This window comes from Emys orbicularis, chromosome 6, assembly GCF_028017835.1.
Source record: "Emys orbicularis isolate rEmyOrb1 chromosome 6, rEmyOrb1.hap1, whole genome shotgun sequence".
NCBI classification, from domain to species: Eukaryota; Metazoa; Chordata; order Testudines; family Emydidae; genus Emys; species Emys orbicularis.
Window position 1 is genome coordinate 96,465,216 of NC_088688.1, and position 18,143 is coordinate 96,483,358.

Sequence of the window (18,143 nt, forward strand, 5' to 3'; positions counted from 1 at the left end):
AAAAAATAACCCAGAATATACAGTTTTGTTGTAGATGACACAGATCCCATAGGACTTACATCTTTGCCAATCAGGTCCTCTTGGTTCTCTACAATTCCCCAAGGGGCTATACCAATGGTACAGATCTTCCCTCGAGATTTTGAGGCATGATCCTTTAATGCATCTCCAACATGCCGAATGACTCCTGAAAAAAAGAAACAGGCACATAATCAAAAATTCAAAGCACAGCATTTTTGGTCACTTTGGTCTGGAATCAGCCAAACACTTAAGTGTATGCTTTCCTTTAAGCATGTGAGTAATCCCATCCCTACTCAGCATAGTGCTTAAGCATGTGCTTAAAGTTAAGTATTTCCTTAATTGTTTTTTTCCGAACTGGGGCCATAATAAAATGATTTAGATTGATATATACAGTGCCTTGCTAGTTCAGTGAATTTTACATACAACCTTATTGAATAAAATAATGTAAACCACAAATTGCACAACTCCAACAACGAAAATGATGACGTTGGCAATCATAAATTTGCTTTTTCTCATCTGTATCCAGATACGTACACATTCTAATATGTGTGGTGTGTATCCTCTCCAGGTATGCAGAAATGCACAGAAAAGGGGGAAAAATGTGAAGCCGCATGATTGTCCCCTCCAATTTTGAAACCTCTCAGGCATGTGACCCACAAGTAAGGTGATTGAAATCCTGATGGAAATGTTGTGAAAGCATCATTACACACAGCTGTAGACAGCGGTGGCACCATCCCATCAAACTACAAATCCAGTCACTTGAGATAGTTTCCCATAGGGAGCCAGGGAAAAGCCAGCAGGGAGCGCAAGGAAGTGGAGACTGGTGCACACAAAATGACTGCCCCATGGCTTGCCATACTCTGATTACTGTTTGCACTGTCTAAAGCAACTTCTTGCTACTTTAATCACATTCCTGGGCTAACTCCTGTACCGTGCACATGTACAGGGTAATGTGCCAGGCCGGACAGTTGCTCTTGGACTCAGGCTTTCTTTTCTGCTTTCCAAGCTCACTTTCCTAACGGTTTTGACACAGCTTGTATCAAGAGCTACTTTTATCACCTGACTGCAGCTAACGGCAGCACAACAGCACGTGGAATTTAATGTCACTTGCTCTTCTTTGCTGACAACTTTGCATAAAATGCATTTAAAATCTACTTGTGCTCACTGAGGGGATAACTGGTTCCAAATTACATTCTTAGATTGATTTTTTTTTTAAACCAGTTTTCTTTACGGTTTCCCTGCTCTGGTTCCATGAATCCTAAAGTGACAGGGTAGCATTACAACAGTCAGACAATAACCACAAGTTTCCCCATAGCTACTGCTCTCTTATACCCATTTAAAATCAACAGTGAAAAAACCCTGACATCTAATCTTCTAATCTCCCCAGCTGCCACCACATTGTCTGGCAGATGAGGGCAAAATGCACACATCTCAGCCAAATGAATCTGTGATCCCACATCCTGATGGTGCAGAGCAGGTCTTCTCTGTCTGCGAAAACTATTGCTTTCTAGTGAATACAGCTTCTGCTACCAGATGAATATGGAAAGCAATTTGTTTATAAGAAGATATAGGGGTGAGTCAGGCGTACGCTATCTATGTTATGTCGTTAATACTAATACTCTGAGGGCAACATTTTAGGGGGGGTTCTATTATGCCTTTTATTAACTTACACCTAGCTCTCTGTTTAACTACATTAGTTGCCATTCCATGTATGATATGTGTATACTGCCATATTATGGATACATTGTGAGTGGCAGCAGCTAATGTATATACACACTTCAGGTTAATAGTCATACCTTGCGTTTAAATAGGGCTTGCTAATATTCTTCAGAAAGGAAATGTTGGAAAGAATTTTTATCCAAAACAATGGGTGAGATTTACAAAGAAATTAGGTACCGAATTTACATGTACAATTGGACACCAATTTAAGTGCACAGTTACCACAATTATGCAAAACAAATTTTATAGTTGTATGTGCAAATGAGCCGTTTATGTACAGAATTTTTGAGTTGTGCATGCAACTATGGTAACTGCAAGTAGAGATTAGGTTCACAACTGTGTACCTAACTTGTTTAAAAATCTGACCCCGGAGCTCTCTTCTGCTTTACTCTGTATACTTTATGTTGTAATTAGAAGTCATTGAACATTCAGGATTGATTTTAGGGTAATACACAGCAGTGGTTGTTCTAACAGTCTTATTTGACTATGAATAATTTTTTTGGCACAGAAAAAAAAACCCTGTTCATATCAATTTGGGATTTTTTTTGTTGTCAGCTACAATTATGACACTTTGAAAACTGCTATAATGGACATAGAGCTTTTTCTCTTAACTCCAGTCTTATTCTATAAAACACAATTTCATATTCAGTCCTGTGAAGACATCTCTGCAGCTTGGTTTGCAATGCTCAGTTGGTGAGCTTATTGCGGTATGGTCAAAAGGTCCACAGACGGATGCATTTTTAATTAGGATTTTCTATCTATATCTGCCACACTCAACACAGCATTATCTGAACATCTAATAAAATTATCACCACCCCAATTTGCAGGCCAACCATTGTTCTAGTTTCCTTCTTCCTCCCACTGAGGCATTGGGGATGTTTAAAAAAAATATCAAGAGATTCCACCTCCTTCTGTTTCTGTTGTAGGTATGTGAAAGCTAAGTAGAAGGCAAACTTTCCAGACAGCCAAAAAACAAAGAAAACTGGGCTAACAATTACTCCAGTCATTTTTAATTCAATATATATTAAAAAACAAAGCAATCTCATTAGGCATGTTCTGAACTAAGCTTCAAAATATGTAGTGCCTAATCCAAATCCCACTTAAGTCAATGCAAAGATTCCCATTTACTTCAATGAGCTTTGTATCAGGCCCATATTATCAATATGACAGAATGAATATGCTACTCTCCATAGGCACTGAAAGGATTAAATAATGCTGAAATATTGATGTAGTGTAGCTGTGCTGACTCAGGTACAGATAACGTGCCACAACAATTCACATGTGCATACTTCAACTTTACATATTATCATTCACCATATGTAGAATGCTTTGCCTCACCTCATTTCCCTGCCCCCACTTCCTGCCTCCTCGTTATTTTAGTCTCTCCATGACAGTATAACTCATGTGGACAGGTAGAAAATAATTCCATGTCAGGGCTCTAAAATTTGGATGCATTCAACTTTGCATATAAATTGAAATGTTATCTCTGTTTCTGCAAGGACAATTGGAAAAAAAACCCTGAAAAAAAAATCAGACTCCTAATCCATGGGGGGTGTGGGGGGGTGTGACTTTTATTCAGATTAAAAGGCTTTTTGTTTTTTCAGGCACAGAAAATAGAAAAACTCTTTTCTCTGTCACATCTGACTTGTTCTTATAAGTGAAAGATAAAAGTTGCCTCTTTTTTTTTGGATGGAAATATTTTTCCTTAATGAAGTGGCAAGTTTCTTGTTTGTAATAACTACGAACTAGCTACCCTTTCAGGCTGCTAGCTGCAGATCACTAGATTCCATAAATGGTACCTGGGCCCATTGATGTTAGTCTCATGAAGTCCCCTCTGACAAAACACTTCAGATTGTCTCACAGCAGGTTTTATTTTTTGGACTTCACAATCTGTCTTTCATGCTTTAATAAACCTTTTATTCTTGGAGAGCTGCTCAATACGTATTATTCTGGCATTTTCTTGTTAATGCATAATAAAAAAAGACACCATAGAATGGTTCAGCTTCTCTTAATTGGACTGATTCTAAATCATGATGTTAAAATGATGAAAGCCTCTCTGATGCCACAAAGCTCTTATTTTAATGTTGCTTGTTACCTGTGTTTACTCCTCCAGTGAATATCCATGCTCCAGTTGTCATGGCGGCTTTAATCAGACCTTTCCCAAAGACTTGCTTGAGTTTTGGCTGAAGTTCAAAATTCTGAAGGCCTCCATGCACAGAGATGAGAAGCTTGGGGAGCTCAAGCTGCCACTCTTTTGTCATCAGGTGCAGAAGAAGATCAGGCTTTGTGTCAAAAGACACACGTACATACTGCAGAATTAAGGGCATTGATAAAGAAAAAGGTTGGTTGTGACTCATGATGTGTAACACCAAGAAAATATTTTAAAAACATACAACTTTTGCAACAAAAAAAATTAATTAATTGTAACTTTGATGGTTTAAAAAGCAATTTATGAAACTACAGACCATGACAATTATAGATAGCAATTTCACAGAGGTTACCCTCTTCAAAGCTTTTCGCAATAATTAATCAATCAATCCTCACAACACCCTTGTCAGGTGCTAATAGATAAATATTATCCTTAATTTACAGATGATGAAATTAAGGCAGAGAGGTTAAGTGATTTGCCCAAGGCCATAGGGGCAGATGGTATCATACCTCCATTTAGAACTCTCTTTATTCCAGACAAATGTATTGAAAAACATCTACAAAATATGTAATAGTGGACATGCCTGCATTTAACTTAAGGTTAAGGGTTGCAAAGTCGAGCACTCAGAAGTTAGGAAATGGCTAAATTAAGGTTCCCCTTTCAACTTGTTTCACTTGTGTGGATTTAATGAAGAATAAATTATTACGCACTGACTGATGTTACATTTTAAGGCCAGAAGGGCCCATTAGGTTCACCTACACTAAACTTTTGCATAAGACAAACCATAGAATTTCACCCAGTAGTTCCTGCATCAAGCCCATAACTTCTGGTTGAGCTAGAGAACATACAATTATTCTTCCACTAATATATTTCTTTCCCCCACCCCTCATGGTTTATCAGCATAACCTTCAGATTCACAGCACAGACTTCAATATAGGCATATCTGGTTTTAGAACATTTATTAGTACATTTCAGTGAACATATTATGCTAACACATTTGTCATAAACAGATAGTTAAGGGTTAATGCCTCTTTTACCTGTAAAGGGTTAAGAAGTTCACCTAGCCTAGCTGACACCTGACCAGAGATGTCAGGTGGGGGGATAAGATGTTTCAAAAGGAAGGAGGGAAGTTTCCTTTGTTTAGAATCAGTTTCAGTTTTGGCTGGAGTGGAAAAGATCAAGGAATCAGCCTCTTATCAGAGTAGTGAGTATTAGAAAAGGAATAAATAGGTTTATGTTTATTTTCTTTTTGTAACTTGTCTTGGCATTAGGGGATAATCAAATTGGGTATTCTTTTGTGTACTAAGGTTTTGCCCAGGGGAACATCCTCTGTGTTTTGAATCTGTTGTCCGTGAGATCAGCTTGTATGCTATCTCCCAGAGGGTTTTCTTTTACCTTTCTTTTCTTTAATTAAAAGCCTTTTTTTAAGAACCTGACTGATTTTTCCTTGTTTTTAGATCCAAGGGGATTGGATCTGGACTCACCAGGGATTGGTGGAGGAGACTCTCAAGGCTACCCAGGGAAGGAAAGATTTTGGGGGGGGGAAGACCGAGTTTCCCAAATGACTCAAATTATTTGGGTAGTGGCAGCCAGACCAGATCTAAGCTGGTAATTCAGTTTAGGGGTTCACATGCAGGTCCCAACATCTGTACTCTAAAATCCAGAGTGGGGGTGAAACCTATGACAACATCACATGAACATTTTGTTCATTTTTACTTTGTCTATTCCTTTTTTGTGGTCTGCGATTGGTCATCTACAGTAAGTCACATGGTATTGTTTATGCCTCTTGAGTGGATGTGAAACTTCAGATGGAGAGAGTATTTCTGGCATGAATGCGAATATCTATGGTTGCATGCAAATATGGGTATTCACGTGAGGAATAGCCATTCTTAACATTCCTGCAAGCAGAGCTCCATTTGCACAAATGATCATGAGAAAACAAACAGAATAAGAACTTGGTCCAATTGCAAAGCATGCCAGAATTAGAAAATATTGATTCACTCTACTGTTATAATAATACTCCCAACAGCAGCTAAGTCTTTTTACTATTGGGGGCAAAAGGCCCTATGTAGTGTATATCTGATGAGCATGTAATGAATTATTAAGTATGCGTGTAATGGCTTTAATGGCTGGATTGCTGAAATTGAAAGGCAAGCTCTGCTAGGCATTTGAGTGCACTGACTGAATGCTGAAGATAATAGATTTCACTAAGAATTTCACCCAGTAGTTCCTGCATGAAGCCCATAACTTCTGGCCTTCACTCAGAATTGAGGTGATCATGCACTTGTGACACACAGGAATGTTGGTAAGACACTAATCTTTAGTTCTTTCACCCTGTCACAAGACAGAAGTTGAGGTTACAAAAGGTTATATCACTATTACATGGTAGGGGTTAGCAGTCACATACTGTAACTATTATTGAGGGTGTTTATCTCAAAAGGCTGAACCCTGTGAATAGTTAAAGGAGGGAAGATTTTCCGTTGGTCTGAGTATTATATTCCTGTTTTGTTGGCAATGAGAGCTGATGTATTCACTCTCCCAGGATGAATATATGCATTTTAACTGATGATGTTCATATAGATTTGTTACAAACAGAGGTTGTAGGACTAGCCCATGTGCCATTCCTGCTCAGATCAAGTCCTGTATCCTGCCACCACTCGTGACAGTCACCTAATGTTTAAAATGAAGGCAAAAATTGCATAGGATGCACATTAACCATTTTGCAAAAATGTGACTGGGGGTGAGAAGGTTTCCTTCTGACCCTTGTAGCAATCAGTTTATTCCATAAAACACATGATTTCATTAATCTGAATTTAGCTTGCATAACTACCAACTGGTAAAAATATTAACTCCTTATTCAGTCACTTCTACGACTTCCAGCAGTAACAAATTCCATAAGCTGACTACAAGATATTGAAGAAATACTTCCTTTTACTTATCTGAAAATTATCACTAATTTCAAATTACCATTTGTTCTTGTTTAGGAGAGAAAAAAGGACTATACTCATGATAAAATTTCATTTTACATTATAAGAAGAAATGTGAGTAAAACAAATCTGAGTGGGTCTTCTCAACTACAAGAACCAGCAATGCAAAGGAAATTTAAATCTTAGAAACTCCCCTGAGAAAAGGCCAAGGGGCTAAAATATTGGATTCTCTTTTCTAGAGAAGAAATGTGTAGACTTCTTATCTTATTCATTTTAGCTCTTGTGGGGGGCATTTTCCGATTGGTGTGCCTGGGATAATTCTTTTGTAATCACTTCAGATGTAATTTAATGTGTATGGGATAATTCTTTTGTCATCACTTCCAAGGCACCCACTAAATTATGAATAAATGCTTTTAAAACCATTTTTGATCATATTAATAATTTATCTCTCTCAATTTTGAAGTGGAACATTTGACCTTTTCCCTTTTCTGTTTAGATTCTGCTGCCATTACCGACTTCCTTCACCACCACTTGCTCAGAACGATTTTTAAATTTAACTATGAACTTGAACCGAACCATTGCTCAGTTCCATCAGTCTCCCCATGTCTCTCTGGCTGATATCCACCTTTCAGCTCCTTAAGTGATTATATTTTTATAGAAGAGAATTTGGCGCTTGTGAAAGAAGCCAAACTGACAGCATCACTATTTATCAACAGAACAGGTACAATATAGGAAGCAGAAGTACAAGCTTCACCACAGCAACCTGCCAAAGTGCTTTGCCTCACCACTGAACTACTTTAGACAGGCCACATCATAGGATGAAAGAATAGTTCAAGTTCCCATGTCCATTTAATCCATGGCTTGACTATTAAGCCTGTCAACAAGAATGTCACTTAATACTAGCTGTGATTATGATGCTTTATTTTCATATCAAGGGATTAGCCAGAGACTCAAACTCATTTCTCATTGACCAATAAACAGCCAGATGGCTGCAAAATAGCCCAATTTAGATTAGAATTGAACTACAGTAGTAATCTAGAGGTAAAATTTTTCGTATCCTGAGCCATACAGTTCTCCAACCACAATGCCTCTATTAGAATACATATACTTAAACTGCAGTGGGCATTGTACCTGGCTGATTGCTGATAACAATGATAATTTGAGGGAGAAACTTACAAACTCACTGCACAGACTCATTCTGCTGTTGACAGACATGACACTTAAGTATTTCTAAATTTTCCCTAGATTAACATACTGCCTAATACTTTGCCTTCTGCAACGCAATCTGACATTTCCTCCTGTATTTTATCACTAGTGGCAACTGGATGATGACATGACCATTTAACCTACCTCAATTAACTGTCCAAAGTTTCAGATGCTTTTCTAAACTAAGCTGAATCTCTGAATCTGTTGCTGTTTGTACCTCACAGCAAAAGGCCTGATCCGGCTCCCATTATAAACAAGAGCAAAACTCTCATTAGCTAACAGAAGCAGGATAGGGTCTTTATTAATATTCTTTTTAGTATTTTAGGGCCTTTTTCAAATACCAAGAAAGTCAATGGGAGCACTCATTGATTTCAATGGGATTTGGATCTAGGCCAGGGGTGGGCAAACTTTTTGGCCTGAGGGCCACATCTCAGTATGGAAATTGTATGGAGGGCAGGCTGGGGCATGGGATTGGGGCACATGGGGGAATTGAGGGCTCTGGCTCGGGGTGCAGACTCTGGGGTGGGGCTGGGGATGAGGGGTTTAGGATGCAGGAGAGTGTTCCAGGCTGGGATGGAGGGGTTCGGAGGGCGGGAGGGGGCTCTCGGCTGGGGCAGGGAATTGGGGCGCACATGGGGGGCGGTGAGGCTCCAGCTGGGGGTGCAGACTCTGTGTGGGGCTGGGGGATGAGGGATTTGGGGTGCAGGAGGTTGCTCTGGGCTGAGATCAAAGGGTTTGGAGGGTGATCAGGGCTGGGGCTGGGTATTGGGGCGCGGGGCAGCTCGGGTTCAGCATCTGTGCGGTGCTTACCTGAAGCCACTGGCCGCTCTCCCCGACCGGCCGGAGCACCGGGGGGAGGGCGCCGAGCCCGCCGCGGCTCCGCTGGCAGCCGGAACGCCCGGCCTGGGCTCTGCTCTCCCCGGCGGCCGGAGCGCCGGGGGGAGGGCGGTGAGCCCGGCCGGGGCTCCGCTCTCCCCAGCGGCCGGAGCGCCGCGGGGAGGGCGGCGAGCCCGGTCGCGGCCCCGCTCTCCCCGGAGCCGGAGCGCCGCGCCGCCCCCCTCCAGGTGCCGCCCCAAGCACAAGCTTGGTGGGCTGGTGCCTGGAGCCGGCCCTGCCTATTGGCCACAGTTCCTGGCCAATGGGAGCTGCAGAGGTGGTGCTTGGGGCAGGTGCAGCATGCAGAGCCCCCTGGCTGCTCCTGGGAGCCACATGGAGTGGAGCAAGGCAAGCCCCCGACTGGAGCACCGGAGTGGGGAAAGCTCCCAATTCTGCTCCCCAGCCGGAGCTTGAGGGCAGATTAAAAGGTCTGATGGGCTAGATGTGGCCCACGGGCCATAGTTTTCCCACCCCTGATCTAGGCCTTAGTGTATTTCATTCACTTTTTTCTCCAGAACCCTTATTATTTCAAATGCTGTAAATGTATTTTGAATATTAATAATTTGCTATGTCAAAAAATAAAACCCATTGTCTTTTTCATGGTTTAATGTCAAAGGATTATAGATTATCCCCCCTTGTTTCTCTCTCCCTGCACTAACGGCTTTTTAAGATCTCTTCTGCGCAGTTTTATCAAATCTCCTATACTTTTTAAAACCTAAAATGCATTTTTAGGTGTGGCTGATTTCCAAGACTCTTTAATAAAATACAACACATTGAAGCTACATATGAGAAGCTGTATCTGCCAAATCTGTTTACCTGCCTCATAGCCACAATGATGCATTTCAACATAAAAGAACAATGTAAGGGACACGAAGCCTTTTCCACAGTAATAAACTTTCTGTCTTCTGCAGTTGCAAACATATGCTAGCCACTCAATGAGCATGTTAAAAGTATCATTTGAACACTTTGGATTAGCAGGAAGTTATTAAAAATAGAACTAATGTATTTAGTTCACTGTGAACCTTTCAAGCAGCCATCATCCATCCAACCTTGTATAACCATGATCAAAGCAACTTTAGTTCAGCAAAGCAGAATTAATTAGAAATCCGTATAGGATTCTAATATCCCAGTTAATGAAAGGGGTTCAAGAATTATTTGTGTGTTAAAAAGAAGAGGATAAATTCAAGACAGCAGTTTAATTTGGTCCTTAAATTCAATGCACAGTGTAGCAATGCATGATTGTTCCCACCTGGTCTACCAAGGACCAGACCCCCAAAATCTCTGTTCAGTCAATTCATTTTTCATATTTTGGAGTTTAATTAGTAACAGACATTCAAGCAACGTTTTGCATGCATGTATTCTTGGGATTGATCTAAAACCTGATGGCATACTATGTACTGTTTTATAATTCACTAGGAGCCCACCTAAATACAATAATGACTTACTTAGTAAACCAGGTACCTCTTATTCATTAAAGAGGGATTCTCAAGCTTTTCAAACAGGTGCCTTAAAACATTTTACTGCATCTCTCAAATCTAGCTAACACATCTGTTGGATGGTATCTCTCCACCCAGGAGAAGATCTGTTGATGACATTGACTTTTAATTTTCCTGTCTCCATTCTTCCAACCTCTTTCAAAAGATGATGGAAGTTAGCACGGCTCAGCCTCTTTCCCAGCCCTTTACTGCTCCTTTGTGTGAGGGAGATCTTTTTCAGGAGCAGAACATGTGGGCAGAGGACCATAGCAATGTGGCAAAGTGCCGGTCCTTGGCAAATAAAACCCCAAATGTTTTGAAGAAACTCAGCAATTTATTGATTGAGCCATGTAGCTAGTTTTTGGGTGGGGGAAGATTTGTATTTAGTGCCCAGAGGCCTTTGGTAATAAAACAATTTAAAAGATATATAAATAATTTGATAAAACAGCAGAAGGTTGGTGCCAACAAAGAGATGAGAGATTAATACATGGAAGCTGGGTAACTATATTCCAGTGAGCTGTGCTACAAGCTCTGCAAATTCTGAGTTTTGATTTGTTGTTGTAGGTTTATATACAATTTCATTTTATTAAAACAAAATCCTACTTATTTCCTCTTCTGGGCTATCCAGTACATCTTGTCTAGTATGTCTCTGTTATGGCTAGACAGTAAGCTCTTTGTGGGTAAAATTGTCTGTATTTTTATGTCTGGTACAGTGCTGAGCACATTGTGCTTAATTACAATAAAAATAATTAACATTAATAGAGTCTCTTCTTTTTTGTGTCTGCATGTGTGTTTTATTTTGATTGGAAGAGGGAAAAAACACATGGAAATTGAACCTGAAACTCTAAAGATTTAACAACTTAAATATTGAGTTCAAGAAAATGTTTATAAAGAAGATTTTGCTTAAACTTGCAAAACCTGTTATTTTCTGTCTACCTGTGCGAATACTGGCCGCACCACAAATATTGTATATACATTTGAAGGGTGAATTTTTGTAATGTATTTGCTGAGTATTAACAGGATTAACCATTTTATAAAAACAAAGAAAATGTTGACTAATTTCAGACAGGGCCGGCTCTAGGCACCAGCTAAACAAGCTGGTGCTTGGGGCGGCACATTTTTAGGGGCGGCATGGCCGGCGCCAGAATGCCGCCCCTAAAAATGTGCCCTGGCCGCCCTAGCTCACCTCCGCTGCTGCTGCCGCTCGCGCGCTGCTACTCGCCCTCCCTCCCAGGCTTGAGAGCCTGGGAGGGAGGGGGAGAAGCGGCGCCCACGCCGTGGCCACTCGGAGTCTCCCCCTCCCTCCCAGGCTCTCAAACCTGGGAGGGAGGGGGAGATCCCGAGCGGCCGCGGCGCGCGCCGCTGCTCCCCCTCCCTCCCAGACTCGAGAGCCTGGGAGGGAGGGAGGGGGAGAAGCGGCGCCCGCGCCGCGGCCACTCGGAGTCTCCCCCTCCCTCCCAGGCTCTCAAACCTGGGAGGGAGGGGGAGATCCCGAGCGGCGTGCGAAACAGCTGTTTCGCGCGCCGCTGCTCTCCCTCCCAGGCTTGAGAGCCTGGGGGGAGGAGGAGGCAGGGCTGGGGATTTGGGGAAGGGGCGGAGTTGAGGCGGGGCCGGGGGTGGGGGTAGGGGTAATTAAAAAACGGGGGGGGGGGGGGGCGGCCAAAATTGTTTTTGCCTTGGGCAGCAAAAATCCTAGAGCCGGCCCTGATTTCAGATCTAGAAACGTGGGTGTAGTATTATAGGACACTCAATTGTTACAAGAAATGAGGAAATACCACTTTATTAACTGATCTCAACAACTACTGTAATCTAATCTCAAATATATTCTGCCATAAGAGAGTTAATTTATCCAAATGATTCACCTCAAACATTAAAAGGATAAATGGAAAAGAGAATGGTAAATTTAATTCCACAATAGGCACTGGAAAACTACTTTAAATGTTACTAAAAATGTATCACCATCGCATATATGCCGGAGATGTGAACAGAAAGTAGATACTCTGAATTAGTAATGCTGTAGGCAAATACATAACATTGATGAAATATGGGATAGAATATCACTAGACAGGCTTTCGCTGATCATTTCATATGGTATGTCTCACAAAATCTCAGAAAGACAAGGTGGGACCAACTTCCATTTGTAGCCTGATTTAGGGTGTAGTGATAATATTAATGTGGATAATATGGGAATTTAATTAGTTAATTTAAATAATTAATAATATTAATAATAATTATTAATATTAATTAGTATGGGTTTTTGGGTTTTAGGCTTGCCAATTTGTTTGATTAGAAGATAAAAGTTTGTGTTCTGAATCAGGCTCCACAGAATTTACAAAGGACCCTCGGGGGTATGACAGGAAGCTTACACTGAGACAGATATAGCCTTAAAGACTTTTCATTAAAATTAATAATAGTAAGTAAATGGAGTGGAGGAAGTAAGTAAGTGAGAATGGAGATGGAGTAAAGTGAGAATGGAGTTAAGTAAGAAATGGAGTACTTTATTGAGGTGGGTCACCTCTTTTATAGGGCAAAGTGCCAGAAATCCTTTTTGCTATGCCCAAATTTTATTTTTCACCCACAGAAATGTTAGGGTACACTTACCCATAAGCTAATATGTATGTGCATATTGATGACAGGTATGTACGCACATCAGTCTTTTGTGGTGTACTTGTTAAGTCTGTGGGTACAACATTGAAAACCCCCCTATGCCATTCTCCATTGTCTATTAGTTTAAGGTTATAGGCGTAGGTACTTTATTTGGGTATAGGAAAAACAAGATAAAGGTTAACTTTGCTTTTTGAGTAAAAGATTTTAATATAGATATGTTAACTTTGCTTTAGCTTACCATACAGGATATGGCCTGTAGGTCTTTTGCATTACAGCCAAAGTTATTTTTAATATACATTTATAAACCTATTTTAAAAAAACAAACACTTAAACTATACTTAAACTTTTATATATATAAAAGCAAGCAGGTTAGTCCTATAGGCGACACATTAGTGAAAGAGACAAATTTTTGAGCTTACACAAAGCTCTTCTTCAGGTCTGTGTAAGCTTGTCTCTCTCACCAACAGAAGTTGGTCCAATAAAATATATTACTTCACCCACCTTGCCTCGCTAGTATCCAGGGACCAGCATGGCTACAACAACACTGACAAATTCGCAGAACGTGATTCATTATGTCTACCCTAAAAAAATCAACTTTTTAAAAAGAAAACTGAGAACAGTGTTGGCATCACACTTAATTATTTGTACAAATATGGCAGAAATTCTTACAATGAGCATGAGGCCAAATAATGTCCTCAGTTATGTCAGGACACACCCAGTGAAGCCAATTTAGCAGCCCCGTGGAGTTTAGTTTTTCACAAACGGGATGATATTAGCAAAATTAATGCCTTTTGGGAATTTTTGTTTTACCTTTCTGGAGGAAAAATGAAGTTTGAACCATTAAAAGGAATGGTATGACCCAATTTTGTTGAGGATGTTCAGTCTATTATGTTCTCCTCTGTTACTGTTCTGTATTGATTTGTTTTTTTGTTATTATGGCCTTATTGTAGCTTTGCTCTTGATTTTCACTACAATTTAAAAAGGGATATAATGATAATCACTAGTAAACTCATTTACTCAGTGGCAGAATTGTTGAATATTGATCATTGATAGATCTCTATAACACTACATTTGACCACTTGCAAAGTACTTGTACATTCCCTGTCACTTTGTATTAATGGTAACTTAACTGTATTTCAACTGAAAATAATATACTTACAAAAGGGGAAACAGTTACATTATTATTTATCAGATACTTGAAACCCTTTTAAAATAAAATAAATAAATAAATTAATGGAGATATCCTATCTCCTAGAAGTGGAAGGGACCTTGAAAGGTCATTGAGTCCAGCCCGCTGCCTTCACTAGCAGGACCAAGTACTGATTTTGCCCCAGATCCCTAAGTGGCCCCCTCAAGGATTGAACTCACAACGCTGGGTTTAGCAGGCCAATGCTCAAACCACTGAGCTATCCCTCCCCCCATTTTATTTAAATATAAACAGAGATCAAGTTTTCCCTGTATCTGTCCCATGGATAACTTGTGGGTGGTGGAGGCCTATATTTTCATTTGTCTTTCTGTTAATAAAATACCTGTCATCCTCACAGCTCTTAATCCTTCAAGATTTTATAGTTTTGTGATTACCACAGATCTGGATGATATTACTCAATTCTGTTTTATCTTGCTGAATACCATCAATTCTTAGGCTTCAGAGCATGTTCTACAAGGTACAAATTCTTCCATTGACTATTGGTGTGATCTTCGGCAGGTCACTTAACCTTGCTGTTTTGCAGTTTTATCCATTTTTAAAGTGGGTATAATAATCATCTACAATGGTTGCCACTAAAACTCAGCATATGCAAAGAATTACCATACAGGTTAAATGAGATACAATAGATTTTACCTATACTCAGGAAATTAACTGGAGTAACTTTATGCTACACTTATATATTGCATTTAATGTGAGGGGAAGTGTTAAGTCTCCTGAAAATATGCAAGGCCCCAAGGCTTGATATGCATTTGTCTCTTTATCTATGTCTTATTTCTCAAAGTTCTGGAGGCTGCTCATTTTTCTCACTTAATCTCTGGCAATAATGGCCATCTAGTTCGTCTGAAAAAAATCAGCCATCTCAGTCTTTTCAGAATGCTGCATCTTTGGTTGTCTGGCAAAAGGAGAGACTTGTAGAAGGTAAATTCAGATGCACAGTCGGGTACTGTATAGGTTTCATTCTTTTCACTATTAGAACCACAACAACTAAGCTTACGTACTTACCCAGCTCTCACACCACACTTTCCTGCCACCAGTGCTAGGGCTGTCAGGCACCATAAGGGTGGCCTTTAAGGGAGACACTTATCTCATTACCTCTTTAGTTTATCATAAAAAAAGCAGTCACCATTACAGTTCTGCAGACCTGCTTTCATGGTTGTCCTCACCTTACTTTGGTCATATGCATGTTGAGCTTTGTATCCTTTTATCTGCAATAGCGTGTAAGAAGCTCAGCTATTCAGAGATTTCTAGTGAATGGCTACGATTTGAAGGCATTTTTCCCATCAATAGACTTTCTGAATGTCTGGCGGCTTTATGGAAGCTTTTCATCCATTCAGAACTTGTTTGTTTTCTTGTGATTTAATGACTTTGAATGGTTGGCAGGATGCAAATGTCTTCCTGGTTCTTCCTATTCTCTGGTACTGTTAAAATAAGTCCAGAGTTCCTCCAACAGCTGTTTAATAGAATACCAGCATGTCACAGATACGATTATCCATAATAATATGTACTGGTTTTCCATAAATATACTAAGTCAAAAGTTACCATTAGATGCTATAGTATTGGTGCTCTAGTGTTTGTTAAAATGTGATAATAGACTTCAGTGGCAATTGCACATCTATACCTCAGGGCAGAATTTGGCCCACATAGTGTAGAAATATCATTTACTGTATCCCTTAGAATTCTATATATGAAAATCATCTCTGTGTTCTCTTTTTTAGTATTCCAGTCCAATACTGTAAGATTTCTCTTGATGGAGCAGCAGTCATGCATAAAGGTGGCTGAACTGGTTAAGTCAATATAAAAATCAGCCTGAATTTTCACCCATCCTCTGAAATGAACACTAACTTTGACTAACAGATTTGATTTTTTCTTCTAGTGACCCCTCCATAGTTCATCCAAACTATCCTTCTATTATTTTGGGATGTGGTGGCAGGATTGCTGGGCTCCAATACTGACTGTTTCAAATTTAGCCTTGCTTTCAAGCTTCCCTTGAGTTCTATCCCATAGTGAATGGTGTCCCCTTAGGAACTTCTGATTACATAAAAACCCTTTCCCTCTCCCTCAGGCTTAATATCTCACATCAGAAAGGAGTGAGAGGTTCCAAAAACACTTTATTTATTCTAGTGCATTTATTCTATGGTAAAACAGAGTGTCACCAAATTTAAAAGCAGAGAAACAGTGATGCCTGCCAGATAGTTACAGAGAATGACCAAAGATAAAGAGTCAGTGGCTATCTGGGGAGTCTGAGGGAGGAAGCTCTCAAAACATTCAGAAGGTTATGTAAAACAAGCACCTTATGAACGGTTAATGATAGCCCCTCACTAAGCATGATTGGAGAAGTGGCTGTAACTTCCCCCTTCCCATTACATTTCCTTGGGAATAATCTTTCTACTTTACAACTGATGAGTACAATTTTTTGTTCCTTGCCATATTTTAGAGTGCTGTCCTTGAAATGCACAGGTTTGGTGAGAAGCGTCCTGCTTCCACTGAATGTGATATACAGCACTGTGAAATGGGTGGCTTGATTTATTCCCTTTAGACAAATCCTATTTCATTTTACTAAACTAGACTCTTTTCTGTTAGAGTGAATATGAGTTGATTCGCTTTATCAATTTTCAGGTGCCACTGAATGGGCATTAGAGTTTCGTTAGACCCTCAGGGAAACACTGTAATTTTCTAGTTGCTTCTATATCTACTCAACATGGGTGACACCGTGTTCTGATATTTCACAGAATTACTACCTCAGAAACAGATACAGGCACAAATCGCAGTTACACGCCTAGCTCCCATTGATTTTCAAACCCTCAAATCCTTTGAAATCCTCCCGCATGTTGATTTACTGACTCTGTGACAGGCATGCTGTCCAATATGTAAGAGAAATAAAATATATTTAAAGTTTACCAAACATGCCAGACAGTGACAGACTGCGATTTACCAGGATTCTAACAATGTTATGAATTAGCCAGGAAGTGTGGGGGGATGTCTGTCAAAGAGAGGGAAAAAGAGGAGGAAGCAAGAATTAATAGAGAAGGAAGAAGTTATAGTTAGGGCTGTCAAGCGAATAAAAAAATTTATCAATTAATCACACTGTTAATATTGTATAATATTTTTGGATGTTTTCCACATTTTCAAATATATTAATTTCAATTATAACACAGAATTTTTTATATTTTTTATTACAAATATTTGCACAATAAAAAACAAAAAATAGTATTTTTCAATTCACCTAATACAAGTACTGTAGTGCAATCTCTTTATCATGAAAGTTGAACTTGAATAAATGTAGAATTATGTATTTAAAAAACTGCATTCAAAAATAAAACAAAGTCCACTCAGTCCTACCTCTTGTTCAGTCAATCAAGTTTGTTTACATTTGCAGGAAATAATACTGCTCACTTCTTGTTTACGTCACCTGAAAATGAGAACTGGCGTTCACATGGCACTGTTGTAACCGGCATCGCAAGATATTTATGTGCCAGATGCGCTAAAGATTCATATGTCCCTTCATGCTTCAACCACCATTCCAGAGGACATGCGTTCATGCTGATGACGACTTCTGCTCAATAACAATCCAAAGCAGTGCAGACCGATGCATGTTCATTTTCATTATCTGAGTCAGATGCCACCAGCAGAAGGTTGATTTTCTTTTTTGGTGGTTCTGTAGTTTCCGCATCGGAGTGTTGCTCTTTTAAGATTTCTAAAAGCATGCTCCACACCTCGTCCCTCTCAGATTTTGGATGGCACTTCAGATGCTTAAACCTTGGTTGAGTGCTGGAGCTATCTTTAGAAATCTCACATTGATACCTTCGTTGAGTTTTGTCAAATGTGCAGTGAAAGTGTTTTTAAAACAAACAACATGTGCTGGATTATCATCCGAGACTGCTATAACATGAAATATATGGCAGAATGCGGGTATAACAGAGCGGGGGACATACAATTAACTCCCAAGGAGTTCAGTCACA

The 18,143-nt window shown here is 39.9% G+C and overlaps 1 protein-coding gene across 4 annotated transcripts in view; it reads right to left on the bottom strand.

Annotated features, from left to right (window-relative positions):
- The window catches only part of TRPM3 (transient receptor potential cation channel subfamily M member 3), a 621,784-nt gene that overhangs the window by 165,742 nt on the left and 437,899 nt on the right, over positions 1–18,143 (bottom strand). For all 4 annotated transcript variants that reach the window (XM_065406154.1, XM_065406153.1, XM_065406152.1 and 1 more), the window contains exons 4-5: positions 3,833–4,046; positions 60–184 (exon numbers count right to left, since the gene is read on the bottom strand). In XM_065406154.1, coding sequence (XP_065262226.1) covers positions 60–184; positions 3,833–4,046 — 339 coding nt within the window. The remainder of the gene's footprint in view (positions 1–59; positions 185–3,832; positions 4,047–18,143) is intronic.